The sequence below is a fragment of the Camponotus floridanus genome, unplaced genomic scaffold, assembly GCF_003227725.1.
Source record: "Camponotus floridanus strain SB8 unplaced genomic scaffold, Cflo_v7.5 scaffold4, whole genome shotgun sequence".
NCBI classification, from domain to species: Eukaryota; Metazoa; Arthropoda; class Insecta; order Hymenoptera; family Formicidae; genus Camponotus; species Camponotus floridanus.
Genome location: NW_020229547.1, coordinates 1,721,859 through 1,743,228, shown reverse-complemented (window position 1 = coordinate 1,743,228; position 21,370 = coordinate 1,721,859). Strand labels below are relative to the sequence as shown.

Genomic DNA, 21,370 nt, shown 5'->3' with positions numbered 1-21,370 from the left:
AGCGAGATCGCGCCGCGATCCCTTAAACATTTTACCAAACAACGTACGATTCTAAGTGAAGTAGATCAGTAACATCGCGACATTTGTATGTTAAGACGTATTGGAAGTGCTTCCTGGTTGAACGTGTTTCCGTTTGAAACATATCGGACAGATCTGTCTTGATCAATACCAATCGTATCCATAAAGGAGTCCGCAATTCTTTACGTGACTTCTCATTATTTGTAAGCGCATCGTCTTTATCATTTACGTCGTACCTGAAATGTTTTACATTGATACGAGTCGCGCTTTCACGCGAGGGAGTTACGTAATAAAATTATATATCGCTGTTATCGCACTTTGTTTGATCGCTCTATCAATGTTGGTAACCATTTTTTTTTTTGCATCTAGTCAACATGTGATAAGGAATTTGAGTAGAACCCGATAAAAGCATCGTAATATATATTGAAAGTTGCTACTTAAAAGAGAAAGAGAAAGAGAAAGAGATCGTATTTACTATATATTGTTAATGCTAGAGGGTAGATCGGTGTTGCATTCTCGATTACCACCCCTCTCTCGTAATTGTTTTAGCGAGCGTATATATGTAGATTGTAAATATACGAGACCAAGGAGTGTCGATGAAAATTCGCGTTCGAGTGTGTGCTATCGTTCTATTAAATTATCTTTTTCACGCGAAAAAAAAGCATTCGGATGCGTATTGTCGTACACTCGAAACCGGCAGCCTAATTTTCTCGGAAATAATTTTAATTGCTAACGTTAATTAGCTAATGAAAAAACACAATACGGAACCTGACATTACAAATCAGTGAGGTCGCGAACATCCTTCGCTCCCTGTCTTCCACACGAGTCCTCCGCTTCCCCGAATCGTTTCGAGATATTTTATATTTTCAAGACGCTCCTCTACAGATTTTTTTCAATATGAAAAAACGCCGGATCTTTTTAACGCTACTTAAGAAATATATATTCGATACTTCCGACAAACCTGCATCGTTTCCCGAGATAATTCGCGACTTCACTGGAGACTATATTTTTGGATACTACTTCCTTCCTCCTTATCTTATCTCCTCGAAAATACATATAATCACATATCCACGAGAGACCAAACACAGGAAAAATAAAACGGAATAAAAAAAATAAGAGACGCAAGCATATAGACCGATTATATTTGTACATACATGTATCTTTGAGTAGATATTATAAAAAAAAAATAACAGAAAAATCGTTCGATAAAGTAATCTCTTTAGAGATGGTAGATCGATACATGAACACAATCATCACGTTAGCCACGAGAAGAAACAATTTAATTGACCCAATGCAACTTGTAAATCAAATCATTGAAAAGAAGCGAGACATGGGTCAATTATATTTATATCATGGTATAGCTATATCGTTAAATTGCAATTAACGTACAAAATCACTTTCACAGATATGCGCGCGCGCAGAGAGATCAAACTATAATCAACATCTAATTTGTATGATTATTGTATATTTACTAGTGCACTTGACAATATTGCGAGCGATAAAATATAAATCCGCCACAACTTCTTAACAATATTTTTCGCTATCTCATTAATTCTTAAAATAATATTTTCATATCGAAATATTTTTTTTGCCGACATATTTTATATACAATCTTTCTTTCTTTTTCTCCGAAAAAAATATTTCGCACCATCTAAAATATATTTTTCTCGAAAAAATAGTTTTAATAAATTTATATAAATTTTATTGCACACGTACACACGTACACACATGCATACATACATACATACACACATACATACACATTGCGAAAACAATTTCCTAAATATCGACGGCGAAAGAACTAACATTTACAAATTGCAAAAGTACAACAACTTGGCAAGTGCAACAAGTATCACTTTAACTAATAACTTTCACATTAACAATAAATAAAAACCAGCGAATCAAGTGCATCCCGATATACATATACATATACCGAAACAGTACTTATCTAATATACATATATCAGCATTTTCAAAAAAAAATTATGTACATAGCAGTAACGAACAATGGCTACTAATAACGTTAATTATTGTAATTAATGTTCGACGCTCCTTGGACCTCCGGCTAAACCCCCGCATCGAGAGAATCATCGATTATAAACGGACAGTGTCTATCGAACGTTATGTCTCGGTTGCAAAGGTAAAGATTCGTTGTGCCGCCGTAGGATGTTGTAATACGAGTTGCATGTGATTGCCAAACTCGCCTCCAAAAGCATGGGCGCCGCCAGTGGAATATTAATACCCATAAAATAATAATCGCGTTTTTCCAGCTATTTTAACTTTGACTTCAATTTAATATTTCAACTGCCACGTGAACATTTTAATCTTTCATAATATTACAAATTTTGAAGATTTATAGAGTAATATATATATATATATATATATATATATATATATAATATAAAATTATGTGGATTATATCTCTACTTTATTATCAAAGATATTAATGATAGCATGCTATCTATCCTAGTTATTCATCCATGATAAAAACATGAATAAATGATAAAAATATAAATTTATGAATTCAAGAATTTATTTTGAAAAGAATTATTAAGGCATCATTAATCCCGAAAAAGCTCATAACATTGCAAAATTTAAATAAAATATATTTGATATTATTTTATTATCACTTACATATATTATCATATAAATTATAATTAAATACCAAAGAGAAGAAACATTCATTTCATGATTTCTTTAATAATTTAGTGTGTGAACGATATAATTTAATATTTGAAAGATTTTTTTAGTATGTAAGAAAATTATCTCTATTTTTTCTATTTTAATTTATTCAAAGTACAGTATGTATAGTATGAGAAATAACAAAACTTTAATATGACATGACCATAAAAATAATCAATTAAAAAAAATTATATATTACATTTCTCTTTCTCTCTCTTTCTTTCTATATTATTATTTATTTTTAGATGAAATTTATTCTTTCCTTTAAGTAATGTATAAGGCAAAAAATAAGAGATTGTCGATTTATATATATTCAATGTAACATTTCTTTCATCTTATAATATATTCAACGGCACCCATGCTCGACTTCAACGATTTCAACCCCTCATTCGCCATCCCTTTCCTCTTCGAGGCCGACTTTAAAAGACTCATTGGACGCGTTTAAAAAGCGGCGTGCGCAGGAAACGATTACTTCTTAATATTTTTGGGACCATTCTGATTAAGGAACATTGTCGAACGAGCTCCCAGGAGCTGATCCTACATAAACGATTCAGTATTAAATCTCCTTGTTTCTTCGTCGGTCGGAATTACGATTCGCACGAAAAAAGGAGGAGAAAAAGGCGAGGAACAACGGACAAAAATAGAAACCGAAACAGAGAAATCATCCTCGAGAAGGACGAGCGAAAAACCAAATGATGCTAACGTGTCGGCCGGGCATATCCCTAATTGTACATATCCGTGATTCTTCGATAGCTGTTACGTTGATATAAAAAAAAGCGCGCATATACTTATATATATACATATGATCGTACATACGTATTATTCTCGAAAGGCCATCGAGCCACGCGCTGCATTTTTGTACGTGGCGTATTTCGGAGCCAAAGAAAAAAAAATTATCTTTAATCGAGACGAAAAATGCAATAGATAGTAAATGAGGCGGAGCAATTAAAAAAAAAAAAAAAAGAGAAAAAGAACAGAAAAATTGATTAATTAATACACAAGCGATGCATGTTGTCGCAATCGGGCTGGCCCGACTACGCGCGGTGCGTCGATCTCTAATCGAGATATAAATACGATACGAGATGTCTCTTTTTCATAAGTGTGAACTTTATCACATACGTAACGCATTTATCTTGTAAGCAATTGCTGCCTCCTCTCCCCCCCCCCCCCTCGCCGCATCTCTCGTCGACGGTTTTCTCAAGCTCATCGAACAACAAGATGTATCACTACGACCGTTGGCAAAAATTATATATGCGAGTTAACGAACTATGCAGTAATTAGTTAAATCGCCGAATAAGAATAATTATATAATTATCGCGGAAAGGGATTGTCTTTGAAACCAGGTCAGTTGTCATTTTTTGCTTCCGAAGCGTTCGTCTTGTTTAATGATTTAGCCTACTGTTTAATTAATCAATTAAGTAGTATGTATTTAAATTAATTCGTCGTGTTAAAATGTAATATTGTGAAAAAGACGGAAGAAAACATTGCTGTTTTATGTAATTCCTCTTCTGGGAATATATATTTTTAATCAGTAATATTGAAATCCGAATTATATAATTTTGGCATCGTGTTGACATTTGTGTGTGTGTGAGACACCTTTATTCTATTTCTATTATAGTTAATATAAATTTTCGACGATGTCATCGTATGTGTGTATATGTACGGAAGATTACACTTTTTGTAAACTTCAAATATGAGTTTAATTAATATAAAAGAGAACAGAAATTCTTCTTTATAATCTATTTTCGCTCTATGAGACAGATATTATTCAATAATGTGCCATCACATATTCAGGCGTTACAATTGCCATGATGGAATCACATATGATATTCGAAGGCATAAAAAGTGGACGCAAAAGGTTATAAAGCAAAAAAAATGTTAATACTAAACAAGAAACTTCTTCCCTAGTACGCATACAATATGCCGTAGCATTTCTCTCGTCACATTTAAGTGACAGTTATTGCAAAATAAAAAAGGAGCATTATACGAGTAGCAGCTAACTAAATAGAACTCTCTTTGGCGTTATTATGTAAACATTCGAGTAGCCTCCGTTCTCGTTTCGATAAACAAAAAAGCATGTAATACCCGTTAAACAAATAAAATAAAGCATGCGACCATCTTGGAACTTATAGCGAATTTACCATTACAATAATATATTAATACTATTGACATTGTTGAGGAAAAGGATCTACATGTAAATAAACATAAAGAGCATTTTTATAAATAAGTAGAGCCGTCAAATTAATTAAACAGGAAATTTTTCCTCTTTCTCTCTCTCTCTCTCTCTCTCTCTATCTCTCTCTCTCTCTCTCTTTCTCTCTCTCTCTTCCATCTCCCTTTACATTTGTATTAATTAAATATATATAAATATTATAATATAACTATATATAAGTTTCATATAATTTTTATATAATTTTTTAAAAATAATTTAGTTATGAAAACTTTTAATTCACTATCGTTAAAAATTGTTTTCACTATCGTTCCTAATAAATCTTTTAAATCATTTATAATTTCTTTCAAAAACCGCTATGATTCATTCGATTTGTTTTTAGGAAATTTATATATATATATAGAATAGATATACATAAAATCTGCGAAAATATAAGAAATTTACCGAATAAGATAATGTATGACCGAGGCTTCATTGAATAAACATTTATATTGTCGTTTTAAAATCAATAATATTAATGTTGCTGTTTGAATTATCTCTATATATCGGATATATTATTAATGATTTGTTGCAAGTAATAAAATGGAAAAAAATTAAAATTTTTTGAATTATGCATTCGCTTTAGTAATTATAAATATTTCAATTCAATTTCTTTCTCTAACATTGAAGTTCTATCTTTCTTGCCTTTAAAGCATAATTAGTAAATAAGACGACAATCTTATCAGAGCTCGGCATAGAAAGATGGAAGAAAATATATGTTATCAGTTGCTTCTCTTCATGCTGTTATTAAAGTCACTTCATCGTTGTGCACGATGTCCGTAAGTAAATAATATTCACAATATATTTATTACATTAAACAAATATTATTTAAATGATCGAATGTTTGCATTCGTTTCTGTGTCATCATATGCATATAATTCCACGCATCATAAACTAACACAAATTAAATAATATTGTATATGTGTTAACAAACATGTATTGATTAACTATAAAATTACTTTGAGTTATATGTATCGTATTTATAAACGACATTGCAATAAAAACATATTCTCTTAAATTTTGAATTGACTCACCAATCAGGCATATATACTGCGCCATAGAAGTTCTCAAATTGCCATTATTACTCACTGTAGAATGATTAAAATGATATTCTGAAAATATAAAAAAATAAAAAATAGTAAAGACAATTATAAATATCATTATTAAGTAATATTCTGAATGTATTTAATATTATAAATCATAAAAAAATTCATAATAAAAAATTCATAATAAAATATCTTGTTTAGGATGCTCTTAAAAAATAATTGCCTTTTTTTAAACTAATGTAAAAGTGATAGACTATAACAAATATACAGGATGGACCAAAAGTCTGGATACAGTCGAATATCTCGTATAGAATGCATTTTAGAACAAAATGCTTTAGACAAAAGTTGTAAGGATTAAAAAGATGTATTTAACTGTAATATCGATTTGACATTGAGTGGCATCGCCAAGGTCAGACAAGGTCAACTTGAATTTTTTAAATGGAGCCCCCTATTTTTCAATGCATATTCTTATAGCTTACCTCGAGAGCTTTCAAAACCTTATAATAATATTTTTCCCTCAAGCACTTTTTGAGTTATAAGGCTTGAAATCATTTCTTGATTTTATATAAACCGTAAAATATTTTGTAAAATATTCATTTTTCGATTATTTTACCTTAATACTTTACTTATGTATAAAATAATGAGAGGAATCAATTAGTGTAAAGAAACGATATTACAGTTAAATACATCTTTTTAATCCTTACAACTTTTGTCTAAAGCATTTTGTTCTAAAATGCACTCTATACGAGATATTCGACTGTATCCGGACTTTTGGTCCACCCTGTATATTAAATGATTCAAACTAAACTCTGTTATGAGCATAATAGAGTTGTTTACAAAAGCTATTTATGTTAACGAATGGAGAAGTATGTGTAATTTTTTTATAATGGATATATAATGTGGATATTTCAATATAATAAAAGTTGTAGTGGTGTTAGTTTTTTTGAAATGAATAACGATGTGTGACTTAATAAAACAAAAATATTTTACACATTATACATTTTATTGGCTTGTAATATTTTATATATTATACGAGTTTTGTCGACTTCGAGTTAATAACTTCATTCATTTATATTTTTATTTATATTATTCGTATACTGAGTATAATTAATTGAGTAAATGATTATACAATATACATCAAGTTCATATTGCAGTGCCGAAAGTGAAAAGGTAGACGTCGCCCGTAATATTACAAGCCGATAAAACTTGTATAATATGTAAAATATTTATATTATATTATATCATATATTATTATATTAATTTCAAATAGCACTATAACTATTATTATATCAAAATATCTACATTATAAAAAAATTATGCATATCTCTCCGTTCATTAATATAAATAGCTTTTATAAGCCACTACTATTCCCATAATAGAATTTACTTTAAACCATTTAATTTAATATATATTTGTTATGATTATTTTTCTTAAAAAATAAAAAAGGCAGCCACTTTTGATAGGATACCTTGATAAAGTCTCATATCGTAATCTGTTTATCGATTAAATACACATAAAATTTTATTTTTATGCTGTTTGTACATGCTTGCTTCTTTATTCTTTTAATAAAAAAATGCAAATCGAATAAAATTTGAACGTTAAATTAAAATTAAAACATCGAATTTCATATTTAAATATTTTTTTAAAATATCTCCAAAAAAAGAAAACAGAAAGTCGCTTAAAAGGCCGCAATATGATTTTTTTATACTTTAAAATTTTTATTCTTTAAATAAGAGAAACAAATGTATAGAAAATAAATTAATGAAATAGACTTATATATACATATTAAGATATAATTAAGATATGTCATTCATATAAATAAAAATATAAATAAAATAGAGATTATAGTATATTTTCTATATTATGCAGATAATTAAATTTATAATTACAGCAATTAACATACACCTACAGAGGTCTTATTGTCCCAGTGTTAACACCTTTTAAAAATGATGGGTAATTAATTTATTTCTATAAACTGCTAATTAAATTAAATAATAATGACCAATATTTATTTAATAGATCTCTTAATTTGAATATTATACCACAATATGCAACATATCTGGCAAAAAAAAGAATTAATGGTATACTCGGTAAGTAATTCTTATTATTAAAAACTTTAAATATTTCCCTATATTTAGTGCTGCCACATACATAGTATCATTTTTTACATATTTACTAATTCTTGTAAAATAATTTGCTTAAAAATTATTCAAAGAGCACAGCTATATGACCTCTTATTTTAAAATTATAATATTAATGTTGCATAATTGACATATATCATTTTGCAGTTAATGGTACAAGCGGTGAGGGGATGTCAATGTCTGTTGCTGAAAGAAAACTCGTTACTGAAGCTTGGGTAAAAGCGACGAAAAATACAAAACAACACTTAATGATTCAAATAGGAGGTGCTCCCTTTCCCGATGTAATCGAGCTTGTAAGTACAATATTAATAAATAAATTCCCAATTATTATTTCCAATAATAGAATTATTTTCAACAATACTATGTGATTAATTAATAAAATAAAAATAACGTACGTTTTACAGGCAAAACATGCAGAATCTCTGAATGTAGATTCTATACTTTGTTTACCAGAATTATATTCAAAGCCTACTACTCCTCAGAAATTAATTGAATATTTGGAGAAGGTTGGCCAGGCAGCACCAAATACGCCATTATTATACTATCATATTCCTATGTTTACCAATATTAATAGTAAGCAATCCTTTTTAATATATGCACTATATAAATTTATAATCAATAGATGTAATTGACAATGTTTCTTTAAGTATATGTGTATCATATATAAATTTATTTTTTTAGTACATATGGGACAATTCCTTGAATTAATTGATTCTAAAATACCATCATTTGTGGGTATAAAATTCACTAGTAACAATTTAGAAGAGGGTGCACAAGCATTACATGCCAATAATAAAAAATATGTCATTTTTCTTGGTAATGATCAGGTAAAAAATTAGTCTTAAAATTAAATCTTAAAAAAATTTTAAAGAAGCTAACAAACTCTAGTCGTATATTAATTTTAATTCTAATATAATAAAGATTCACCTTGGTCTTTCTAGCTTGTGAACGCTGCATGTGCACTGGGAATGGACTCTTTCATACTGCTTGGCATAAATATGTTTCCAGAACTTGCACTGGAGCTTCTTGATGCTGGAATAAGTGGAAATATGTTAAAAGCTAGGAATCTACAGGAGAAATTTTCAAGCGCTATATTTGCTATAATAAAACATGGTAAATATTATTTTTTATATCTATGAAGTGTATCGTTACTAAGGATTGATTATCTATCTAGATGCTAGGATGCAGGCTATCAAAATAGCAATGTCTCTTCTTACTGATATCAATGTAGGACCACCTCGTGCACCACTTACTATTTCTCCTGATACTCTAGCAACTCTAGTAACAGATTTAACAAATTTAGGATATAAACCAAATTTACAGCATGATTGAAAATATTTTATTATTTTAACCATAATTGAAAATATTTTATTATCATTATACTGTTTATGCTGACTATTTTATTTCTCTTTATAAAAAATTATCTGTAAAATTACTGTAAAATAATATAAAGATGTATTTATGCTAATGCTAATTAGCATAAAAATTAAGATAAATATACAATTTAAATTGTATTTTTGCTACTCTTAATTATGATTACATAAAAAAATAAATTTTTATGGAATCTTAAGATTATATACAAAAAATTCACATTAAAAAATTCTTACTTCACAACACAGTATGCACTGCTAAATACTAAACAATATATTCACCTGATTTTCATTCATTCTTGATAAACAAAGATAACATAAGGTGAGTTTATATCAGATAAAAAGTCACATTATAGGAGATAAATAATAATTTACGGAGCATAAATGTGTATCATGGGCGCGGGATGGAGAGGGGGAAGAGGGTAACATTTGAAACAATGAATTTGCTACATAAATACACAAATACATACAAATATTTATGTATACGGTATAGAAAATTGTGATTTCTTATTAGTTTTCGAATGTTATAGGTTCTTTCTAACTTATTACAAATTATAATGTTATATTACCTGCAAAAAATTGCACAACGATTTCGAAGTCAACGTAATTCAAATCGCGGTACTTGAATAATTCTCCTAAAATGGCGCCACATCTTGGTTCCTATTCACATGTGACGAAAAGGGAGCGTCCCGTTTGACCACGTTGCGATTGACCACAGCCAATTATATCGACCTGTGCCTAGGGTAACCAGCAACGATTAACCAATCAGAGAGTCCTATTTTGAATTGGCCAATTGGCGACGTGGTCAATCGGGTGCCACCCGACGAAAATTGTCTGGACAAATCATGAGGATCGACCAATGGCAATCATCCTCAGTAATGTATATATCTTATCGAGATATGTGGTATTTCTAGGCCCATATTAAGACGAAAAACAATAAAAATTGTCTTAAAAAATTAATAAATTCCTTTATTATATATGTAATATTAATATTTGTGTAATTTTAATAAAGCACTTGTATTCCTTGTAATTATTAATATAAAAAAAAACATTAAAAGTGGATATTCTATTCCAAAATATAGATCTCTAAAGCTCCGAAATATTCCATTTTAACAGTGGATCACGCACATGTGTTCGTATAGTTAGTTTACGTTAGAAAAAATTTCTCTACCTCTCGTATCAATTTAAATCGAGAGATTGAACTTGAAAGTTTCCAGAACTTGGCTTTTCTGTAGTGTTGCTGAACATGGAACTTCCACGAAGAGTGATAACGCTGTTATAAGACGTCTGATTTATATTTTGTCATCTGTGATTGTGTGATTTGGTTTTTTACATTTAGAAAATCATAAATATATCGGAAATGACTGTTGACAGTGCAATTAGCAATGAACAGGTGATTTTTGTCACGGGAGGTTATGATCACACCATTAAAATATGGCAGCCGCACACAGGCGTCTGTCAACGAACATGTCAACATACGGATTCTGTATCCTTCTCTAATTTTAAGATGACATTTTGCATAATTTTCGTTTTGATGGAATTATATTTGATATGTATTATTGCAACATGTATACAACGTGATATACACAAGTGTATGATATCAAATTATCCTATGTATATATTTATATAAACAAAACTCAGGATTATTATCATAATATGGAAATGTAATTATAACTTGAATAATATTCGTTGTAAAATTCTACATATTTTAACTACTAGTAAAAATTCTTCTATAGCATTTTTTTGGGCTTCCTTAACAAATTTTGTAGCAAGTCAATGCTTTGGACATCACGCCAGACAAGTATGTTGTAGCTGCTGCTGGATATCAACACATACGAATGTATGATTTAGCTTCAAATAATCCCAATCCAGTTGTCAATTATGAAGGAGTTTCAAAAAACATTACCAGCTTGGGTTTTCAGGTTTAATATCAATATTATATATTATTATATATTACTTTTTTTCAAGCATGCACACATGTTACTTCAACGTAATTGATCCAAATCTAAAATATTTTAAACTATATATTATTCTATAAAAAATATAATATTTATATATTTTATAAACAGGAAGAAGGAAAGTGGATGTACACAGGTGGAGAAGACTGCTCTGCAAGAGTATGGGATTTAAGGTAAATTATTTATATAAACAAGGATAAAATTTATATTGAAAAAATGTATGTTCTTAAATTAATAATCATTAAATTCATTAACAGATCTAGCAGCTTTCAGTGCCAAAGAATATTTCAAGTATCCGCACCTGTAAATTGTGTATGTTTGCATCCTAATCAAGCAGAATTAATGGTTGGCGATCAAAGTGGAGTTATACACTTATGGGATCTTCGTTCTGATCACAATGAACAACTGGTATTTGTTTTTTATATTCAGAAATTTAACATTTACATATTCTTAAAATTCAAAACTAGGAATCTTGAGAAAAGTAGAATTTTTTATAATTGCTTTCTGTAATTTGTTTATAATTTTATGTAAGAATGTTTATACTATATATAAAAAATCTTAAAATGTTCAAAATGTGGAAAAAAGAAATGTCTTTTAAAATTTTAAATACAGATTAATTGTTATATATAAAAATTTTGTTATTTATTTTGAGAATATGTTATTTTAGATTCCTGAAGCTGAATCCTCGATTCAAGATATTGCAGTGGATCAAGATGGTTCTTATATGGCGGCCGTAAATAACAAAGGACATTGTTACATCTGGACGCTTACAGGAGGTATTGGAGAGGAGCCTACAAGACTCAATCCTCGTCATAAACTTCTAGCTCATAAACGTTACGCTCTTCGTTGTAAATTCAGTCCAGATTCAACGTAAGTCATTTTCTCATTTTATTTTACAATGGTTATTTCAAATATTACATTATATACTTGTTACACATATCATATAAAGCATCATTTCAAGGATTACACTTTTTTTTAAGCTACGAATATTACAAATCAAATAAAAAGAAAAATGCTTTTGAAGTATTGAATAGAAAAGAATTCAGATTCTCTAATATAATTCAATATAGCTACATGAGGAGTCAAACTTTAATTATTTTAAATTATCTATTAGTCACAAATAAAAGATTGCGCAACAAAAATATACTTAAAGTTTATAAATTGTTTTAAAAAGACTAATATATTCTATTAAATGGTACAGTCTTATAATTTTTCTACACTTTTTTCTAAATAAGATTTGTATTTAAATTAATCTGTTAAGCTTGTTAGTAACGACATCGGCCGATCAGACTGCCCGAGTATGGAGAACGACGGACTTTTCTGAAGTACAAGTGCTTCAGCATGAAGCAAAGCGTTGGGTTTGGGATGCAGCATTTAGTGCAGATTCTCAATATATATTTACTGGTAAGTACCGCATTATTTTTATTTTCTTGACCTATTTCTCTTCTGCAATGTTTTTATTAACGTGCGTAATAACAACTTGTATATTATAGTGGATATCATCTTTTATAATCTGTTTAAAAATCTATAATCAAAATTTTATTTTATGTACTTTGTACTTAATTTGATATTTTATGCAGCTTCTTCAGATGGAGTCGCGAGACTATGGAACGCATCTACAGGAACAATAGAACGAGAATATCAAGGACATCAAAAAGCTGTTATTGCTCTTGCTTTTCGTGACGAAATTGTTTCCGCGAGTTAAAAATAGAAAGTAAATACATAAATATTATCTTTCCTGTTTGCTTTTTGTCAAAAATAATTTGAAATTTCAGATATATTGTGTGTTATTGTTACATATACAAAAGAAGTGTTAGATAATGATATTTGTTTTTTAATACTATATTTATTACTATATTTTAAGATTAAGGATAAGATTGTTTTAAGATTTTTACACTTATATATTATATATTATATCACTTGCAAACCTTTCTTTTTTTTTCTTCTTTTTAAAGAAAAGAAAGTAATAATTGTAAAAATACAGGCTTTGTTTATCAAATATGTATAAAATATATTAATTAAATAATTTAGTTATAAATTAAAATCACTAAAAATACGTTTGCAAAATTTTGTACAGGTCCGGTGATTTCTCGTTTATTCTTGTCTCTCATTTGGTTTATTAAATTCGCAGTCTTAACATAAGTTTACACTTATTAAAGCATATATCACAAAGCAGCATACAACTACGTATGTACGATAGACTCTTAAGTATATGAATGAACAAATATCAGAATATCGACAGAGAACGAAAATGTCCAATAACAATTCATTAAATTATTTCCATTTACATAAATTTAAGAATACATCTTTATAACTTTTCTTTCTTTCTCTCGCATTCTCTCTCTTCTCTATTATCTTTTATAATAGTTCTTGTCAATTATTTCACTAAGATAATAAAACATATTTAATTTTTTTATTTGAATATTTATTTCATTAATTTAATCTTAGAATGCATGATTCATGTTCGATGTTTCGCTTTGTAATACTTATACTCTATTATAGACTATATATAAATACAATATGTGAAATGATCTTATGTATGTGAGAGAAAGAGAGATAGTATTTTTTTATATTATTATATTTCACATTATTTTTTGCAATATAATGAATATTACACTAAGTGATATTCATCCGCTTTCCATCCATAATTGTGTTTCATTAATCAGTTTTCTCTTACAACATTCATGCAATAAGATAATATCTCTTAGATCTGAGTCAAGAAATATGACCATTATTATATAATCGATTTCCTCTATTCTAGCTTTTTGTTTAGTCTAAAGTAGTCTAAAGTAGTCTAGTTGTTAAGTCAGTTTCATTTCTCTTTAAACTTTTCTTTTCCACTATTCATATTTAAGTGTACACATGTTAAAATAGAGGAAATATTCGATTTTAATGATCTTAAAATAAAAGAAATCGATTAAATCATATATTTTTTAACATTATACCTTTCAACAAAAACTATAATAAATTACGTTCAAATAACGTCACTTGAAACTTATGTAATTCTACTCGCAATCTGGTCTTATTTATTTATATAGTTTTGACATATTATGAGAAACTGTTCCCTATAAACATAGTTCTTTTTATGTAAGATTTATTACATTTTTTGTTTTTTTCCTCTTTATTCCTATTTGGAATAGTAGTGTAAAATTATAAGATCATCTTCAAATTAAATTGTTTAAATTGTTACAATCAAACTGTTAAATTGTTACAATCAACTCTTTTATATTTGTAATACTTCTCGATCGATTCAGCCTTTTTTGAAATTTCCGCACTTTCACATTTGCTATAGTGAGGAATGCGTAAAATGAAAATGCTTATGATCAAAATGATATTTTCATTTTATGTATGTGCTATTAGAATAAGACTGAGAAGAAAATTAAAAACAAGCTGGTCGTTTGTCTCTCCAATAAGTTAAGAATATGATTTAATTTTTTATCGCATTCTAAGATTAAAGTGTAAAGAATATCTAACAATTTTATAATTGCACATATGAATAATTGAATCGCAGTAATTGGAATATTTCTCATATTATTCTCGACTTACCGAGAACACGATGAATACAAGTGCATCAAAATCATATCATAGTTATACTAGATCATAGATGAGGCAATCTGTCGACTTCACCCATTTCTGTAAATGTTTCATCGTCCATCGTGTAGCTGAGCATAAACTTTAGATATACAGACTCCTGAAATCAATTTTTCGCAGAAATAAATATGAATTCTCATATTCAATCTTAATTAATTATTCGAATAGTTTATATTTATTCTAAATTCTAAAATTAAATATAAAAAATCTAATTATGTGATTACATTGCAAACATTTCTGCATTTTTGTAAAATAGATTATTTTTTGCTTAAATAAATATATACTGAAAAACTTGAAACTAATAAACTTCAAATTAGTTTTACTAAACATTTTTAATGTATTAGAAGTTATATAAAATTGTTTGATAAAAAACAATTTTATAATTTTATGTTCACACACAAGGATGCAAAGTATTAATATCAAAATACAAATATTAATAACATTGATACAATTTTAGCATGTTTTATTTGGATTAACCGAACTGTAGTACTTTTAAGATTTCAAAAGAAATGTAACTATATACCTTGAAAGGATTTGCAATCAGCATAATTTGTGTGATTGCGGATGGTGGAAGGAATGGATTATGTGCTGGCAATTTTGTTCCAGAAGGTGGTTGCAATCTGCACTTGCATTTCTGTACAAATATTTAAAAAAAGTTATGAAAATATTTATCTAATTTTATAAAAAATACTATGGTATTGCTAGATTTATGAATGTTTATGTTATTTCATTTATATATATATATATATATATATATATATATATATATATATAAATTTATTGTTTGATAAGATTATATTTAGAAATTCATGTTAATATCTTTGATCTACCAAATTTTTTTTTCTAGATTTATATACGTAGAAATTCTTAAGAAATTTAAAATTAATTTTTAATTGTTGGATATAATGTTGGATCTCACAATGGATTGGATACTTACCTTAGGTACAACTGCTTGAAATAAATAATTATTAAGTGGTTTTGCGTTTTTGCTCATCGTAGTAATTACTACTACAGATACATCTGGCCTGGGACTGTCCTGAGCAAAGTGGAGCACTACACTTATACCATTTCTTTCCTCGATTACTGTTAAAGGTGGATTTATACCTGTAAAATATGATTGGTGTTATACGAAATATATAAAAAATATAGAAGAAAAATTAAAAATATAAAATAAAATGTATTATATAAAGTTAATATGATAACCTGGCTTAATATCTTCAAGATTTACAATAATATCAGTTAATGGTTTGATTCCAGCCTCGGTGTCTGCTATTGTTGATGCGCCGTTAAGTAACTGCGTTACTTCTAGCTGCTGCTGTGTGCCCGTTTCCGTATTTTCTAAATTAATATTTTTATTGCACGACAGATTAGCGGTCACGTTAGTTTTTGATGAATTTGAAGCTGTTGAAATATCAAAATTACTATTTGACTCGCATTTCTTTGTATCTGATTGTTCCGTCACGATGTGCTGAGATATATTATTGCTAGTTTCATGGGACCAATTTTGTTTTCGAACAGAATCACTGGTGCTTTGATTTTTTATAATATTATTATTGACTTTCCTGTAAAAATATTATAAATCCTTTTTTTTAAATTAGTCTAAAAAATTTTATATACTACATATATGGCATCTAGGATATCAAAGATATCTAAACCAAAGATTTAAATAATTTTAGTAATCTTTCTATTCTTAGCTTTCTATTCTCTATACACTCTGTTAGTATCTCTAATATTAGTATTCTCTTTTGCACTGCTTCTCATTTTGCTAAGAATATTGAGACTTGCCTGTTATTGCTAAATCCGGAGATAATTTTTTAAAAGGATTTAAAATTTATAGATATGCTTACCCTTGTGACGAACGAGCAATTGTGCCTGACAAGCTTTGCTTAAGTAAAGCTTCTCCCAATTCATTCAATTCTTCCAATGCTTTTGCTTTACTATCTATCTTTTCCTCGCCAGTGTTGGTAACTTCGTCTATGATCAAATATTATTATTTGAAGAAATAATACAGCAAATAAACATATGACATGTAAATTCAACAAATAGTGAAAAATTAAAGGTAAATATTTAAATAATTTAAAAAGCAATAATTTTTTTATTAAATTTTTTCTAATTATTCTTACTTTTCTTGTTCATAGGCGAAATACTGATTGGTTGCATGATGGCATTCGGCATCAAGAAATTTGTGTCGGATTTGACTGGTTTCTCCAAGACATTGAAAATATCTCCCAACATGTCCATATCTGAACGATGATCTGTCGACGTTGTGCTCTGCGTCGTGTTCTCACAGGGAATATTCTCAGTAGGAGACGATAAGTCCAAGAGAGATGATCCATTATTAAAGATTGGTTTAGAAGATTCTGTCGCGGAAGATTTGGAAGATTGCCCGAGAACAATAACGGATGTATATTTTTCGAAGACTTGATTCAATTCGTCACTGGCAGTCAGCACATCACCTAGAGATAAAATGCATAAAAAAATAATTAAGAAAATTGATCATAGTGTGATGAAAGAAAAATCTACACGCATAAAGTAACAAATATTGATAATTGTATAATTCAATTTTTTATATATTATTTTACAAAATGGTTAAAAATCTAAATTGAGACATTTTATTTTCTTATTTTTTTCACTTTTTCTCACATCACGTGATAAGATACTTTCAAGAAATTTGCAACAGACTCTCTTGAAATTAACAATCCTTAATTTTTTTTAAATTGATTATTTATCTCATAATCGTGATTTTTCGATTCTTCTATAAATAATTATAATAAATCTATAGCTGAAAATCGATAATGATTGATGTATAATTAAATATGATAAAGTACCAAGCATTTCAACATCACCCTGGGTCTCACTAGCCAGCCGTAACAAAATAGGTTTCAATCGCTCGCACGCTTGATGTAACTCCTTCATCAATTCGAGATCCTCTGTACTAGTTTCATTCCGATTATATGAATCCAGCATTTCTGACAAAAGTTTTACATTGTTGTGCACTGATTCTAATTCCATACTTCTTCGCGAGTTTAACTGCAGTCTTTCTTCATCCTATAAAAATAGATAATTTATGTTTAGAACTTAAAAAAAATTAGAATTTACATTCATAAATGTAAAATAAGCTTTTTAGAAATATTAGAAGGAATCGTAAAATATTCGAAGAAATCTTAATCTAAGAAATCTTAATCTATTTTATTTTAAAAAGTTAGAAAAAAAAAAGAAAAATTTTTCCAAATTTTAAGTAATCTTACCTCTTTCACCATAACCTTGATTAATCGATTTGCAGTTTGCAGATCATAAGGATCTTTACTATGAAGTAACTTGCGCAAATGCCTTGACATCTCTTCATTTTCAAAGATGTTATTCTTTATTTTAGATGATTTTTGACTTTCCTCATTATTAGCCATTATAAATGCTGCATCTTCCTGTAATTTATTTTTATTGCAAGTATTTTGATATAATTGGTTAATTAAACAAATACTCCAATTTGATTTAGATTATGATTTAAGCATAATTTAAACAGATGTTTTGACAATATAAAAAAATTATTAAAATGAATGTTTGAATAAAATAGAGTAGGTATTCTGATAATTAAATTCATATATATTAGAAATATAAAACAATTACTTTTTTTGCTTAAATTTAAAATAGAATTTTTATATCGAAGTTTTTTTCAACTTAAATGTGCTTGTATCATTAATTAGAAACAGTAGCACAATCATTTTTCCCTCAAAACATTTTACAAAACTTATAAGAATTCTGTAAAATATAAATTTTTATTTTGTAAATTTTTCAGTATTATTCTTCTATAAACATTTTTTAATTTTTTTATACAAAAGAATCAATATTCATCTCTCTTTTTGACATTTATGATTTAATGAACATATAGTAAAGATATATTTTATTAAATATATAATTATTTTTTCAGAGCTATCAAATATATAATTATTTATCAGAGCAAAATAGTAGAATGTCATAAAAAGATAATAAAACAACTAACTGTATTTTATTGTGCTTTCAGTATTGTATGATTAAAAGAAGAAAAATATCATAATCTTAATTATCAGATTATATATAAAAATAACAATATATAATAATAAAAATATAAAATAATAAATATAACCTCAATGACTCCTTGTTTTTTAAGCATCTCATAGGCCTCCTTTATTTTTGACTCACGAGGATATTCTCTGATCCATGTATAAAGAAGTTGCAATACTTTTTGCCTTACACTTGCTGTAGTGCGAGTACCTAAATATTTCGGCGAGACAAGTTTGATCATCTCATTGAGAAAACGGAATTTACCAATTTCAGCATGAAATAATGGACCACATCTTTTCATGCAAGTATCTAGTAACTAAAAAAATATATTATATTATATTATTAAGAGCTGGAGAATTATAAATCTATTATATGAATTATATATTTATAAAATTCTATATATTTAATATTAACTTATTAATGTCTCTTATTATTATTATGTCTTATTAGTCTTTTAAAATTTAATTTAATTTAATTTACACAGATACACAGCTTAATTATATATTTGTCTGGTAAATTTTTAAATAATTTAGATATCGCCATATATTTGTAATTAATATAAAATACATAATTAATTATATAATGAATATAAACCAATGTTTAAACAATTAATTTTTAATAATTAAATTCTCCAATTTTAAAAATGTAATATATATAAGCATTAAAATTTGCAAAACATCCAAAAATAACATACTGAAAGTGCTTGCAGTGCTTCCGACTCATTAAGCGATTGAATATGCGTTGCCAATAATTTTGTGCCTATCTGTATACCTTCCGATTCTTTGGTAAGCATCACGCAGAATGCTTCAATAGCTGCTATGTCTGGCTTCTGATTTTGTGGATTTGTAGCTCTTTCTATATAGCAATATATATATATAACACATACATATATAAAATATCATATGTAAATATGTCAAATTAATATTAATTATTACAAAAAAAACTCTCATATTTAAATAAAATGGTGTCATAAGTTAATTGTTAAGTTTATACTTACGTATGAGAGCTTCTAAACTAGTAGTTACTACATCCATAGTTATAATAGTAATCACTTATCGCTGCATATAATTATCGTCGGTATTCCTCTATGTAATTAAAACGAAGTTTGTAGCATTTTACGTAAACAAAATTTTCAATTTTCTAATCACGTGAAATTCCAATTTTCAAGATCACGTGAAATTCCAATTTTCAAGATCACGTGAAATTGTCATTCATTAAATGGAGACTCGCGTAAGAATCGCGAATTGTCCTTGCAATTGAATATTTGAATTAATGAAGCTCGATGATGAATTTACAAAATGTTTATCTACTAATGAGTCTCAGTTTATACGAAACATCGGTTCTTGCTGCTTTGTGGCTAATTTATTATTTACTCGCTTTAGGTTTCTTAGCATAAAACAGCTGTTTCCGCTATAGGAGTCATCTTGCTCCGCGTCACTCTGTCTGTTGTCTTTACTGATTTTTTTTTATTCCGCTACACGCTATCATCTAACATCACTTTCTTCTACGGTTTGGCATCGACGAACATCTAACATCACCGACTGCGATAAGATCAGACGAATCAGATAGAAGCCTGAGAGGATCCACGCGCCGTCTTTCGTAGAACCATCCTACAGCAACGCCATCGCATATATATTGAAAACTGGAAATACGTAACTGCAAGATTTTTTAACTGTCGATAAAATCATTTAATACATCATCAGATGGGAAGAAAAACATTGCAATCGATTTATCGATTTTTCATAAAAGCGAAAGATTGACTAGCTACACTACAATTTAGTATTTATGGTATCTCATTAGTTGTTGGTGGATTTCCTTAAGTGTGGATTCGGTTGGAATTGACCAATCAATAGCCAGGCGAAAAATGCTTTATTCTGATTGGTCAATTTTAATCGCAACTAAGAGCTCCTGTACACAGGACGCGGCAATGGCCATATTCAGCGGACTCAACAGTTGGGCAACATTGGGTGCTTTCCAATTGAGATATCCCTAGACACTTTTACGCACACGGCGACACAAGTCGCGTTCCAATTGCCGTAACTGCCGACACAACTTTACACATCCGTACTCAGCTCGAGGGCTACTAGTCAACTTGTGTAACCTTCTGTTTTCTAGGGACAAATGAAATATGCGGTTACAGACTGACGGCGATTATGTTGGCAATTTTCTTTTCGTTTTATCCTTTTTAATTAAAAGACAACCATTAAAGTACACCATACAAATACAAAAATGGACAATAAAAATATTAAAAGTCTCATTGAAGTAAGTAATTCAAATTAATGAGTTTTTGTACAATTAATTTTTTTATTATATTTAAT

General features: G+C 28.3%; 3 protein-coding genes across 3 annotated transcripts; 2 read left to right on the top strand and 1 right to left on the bottom strand.

The window, feature by feature from the left end:
- The first annotated feature begins 5,518 nt into the window (after positions 1-5,518).
- On the top strand, positions 5,519-9,485 carry LOC105253017 (N-acetylneuraminate lyase). Its single transcript, XM_011260758.3, has 8 exons — positions 5,519-5,687; positions 7,846-7,907; positions 7,974-8,044; positions 8,243-8,388; positions 8,500-8,668; positions 8,777-8,922; positions 9,037-9,208; positions 9,270-9,485. The coding sequence occupies exons 1-8, from the start codon at positions 5,625-5,627 to the stop codon at positions 9,425-9,427; spliced, it is 987 nt and encodes a 328-aa protein (XP_011259060.1). The 5' UTR covers positions 5,519-5,624; the 3' UTR covers positions 9,428-9,485.
- Positions 9,486-10,586: 1,101 nt separating this feature from the next.
- LOC105253018 (target of rapamycin complex subunit lst8) lies at positions 10,587-13,252 on the top strand. The gene is made up of 7 exons (XM_011260759.3): positions 10,587-10,951; positions 11,235-11,387; positions 11,535-11,596; positions 11,681-11,831; positions 12,091-12,293; positions 12,685-12,827; positions 13,004-13,252. The coding sequence occupies exons 1-7, from the start codon at positions 10,826-10,828 to the stop codon at positions 13,126-13,128; spliced, it is 963 nt and encodes a 320-aa protein (XP_011259061.1). The 5' UTR covers positions 10,587-10,825; the 3' UTR covers positions 13,129-13,252.
- A 740-nt stretch (positions 13,253-13,992) lies between these two features.
- On the bottom strand, positions 13,993-20,677 carry LOC105253019 (ADP-ribosylation factor-binding protein GGA1). Its single transcript, XM_025411498.1, has 11 exons — positions 20,050-20,677; positions 19,747-19,907; positions 19,135-19,368; positions 18,263-18,436; positions 17,843-18,062; positions 17,138-17,470; positions 16,862-16,988; positions 16,218-16,576; positions 15,952-16,118; positions 15,538-15,648; positions 13,993-15,114 (listed from the first exon to the last, which is right to left on the bottom strand). The coding sequence occupies exons 1-11, from the start codon at positions 20,084-20,086 to the stop codon at positions 15,022-15,024; spliced, it is 2,016 nt and encodes a 671-aa protein (XP_025267283.1). The 5' UTR covers positions 20,087-20,677; the 3' UTR covers positions 13,993-15,021.
- Between the last annotated feature and the right edge of the window lie 693 nt (positions 20,678-21,370).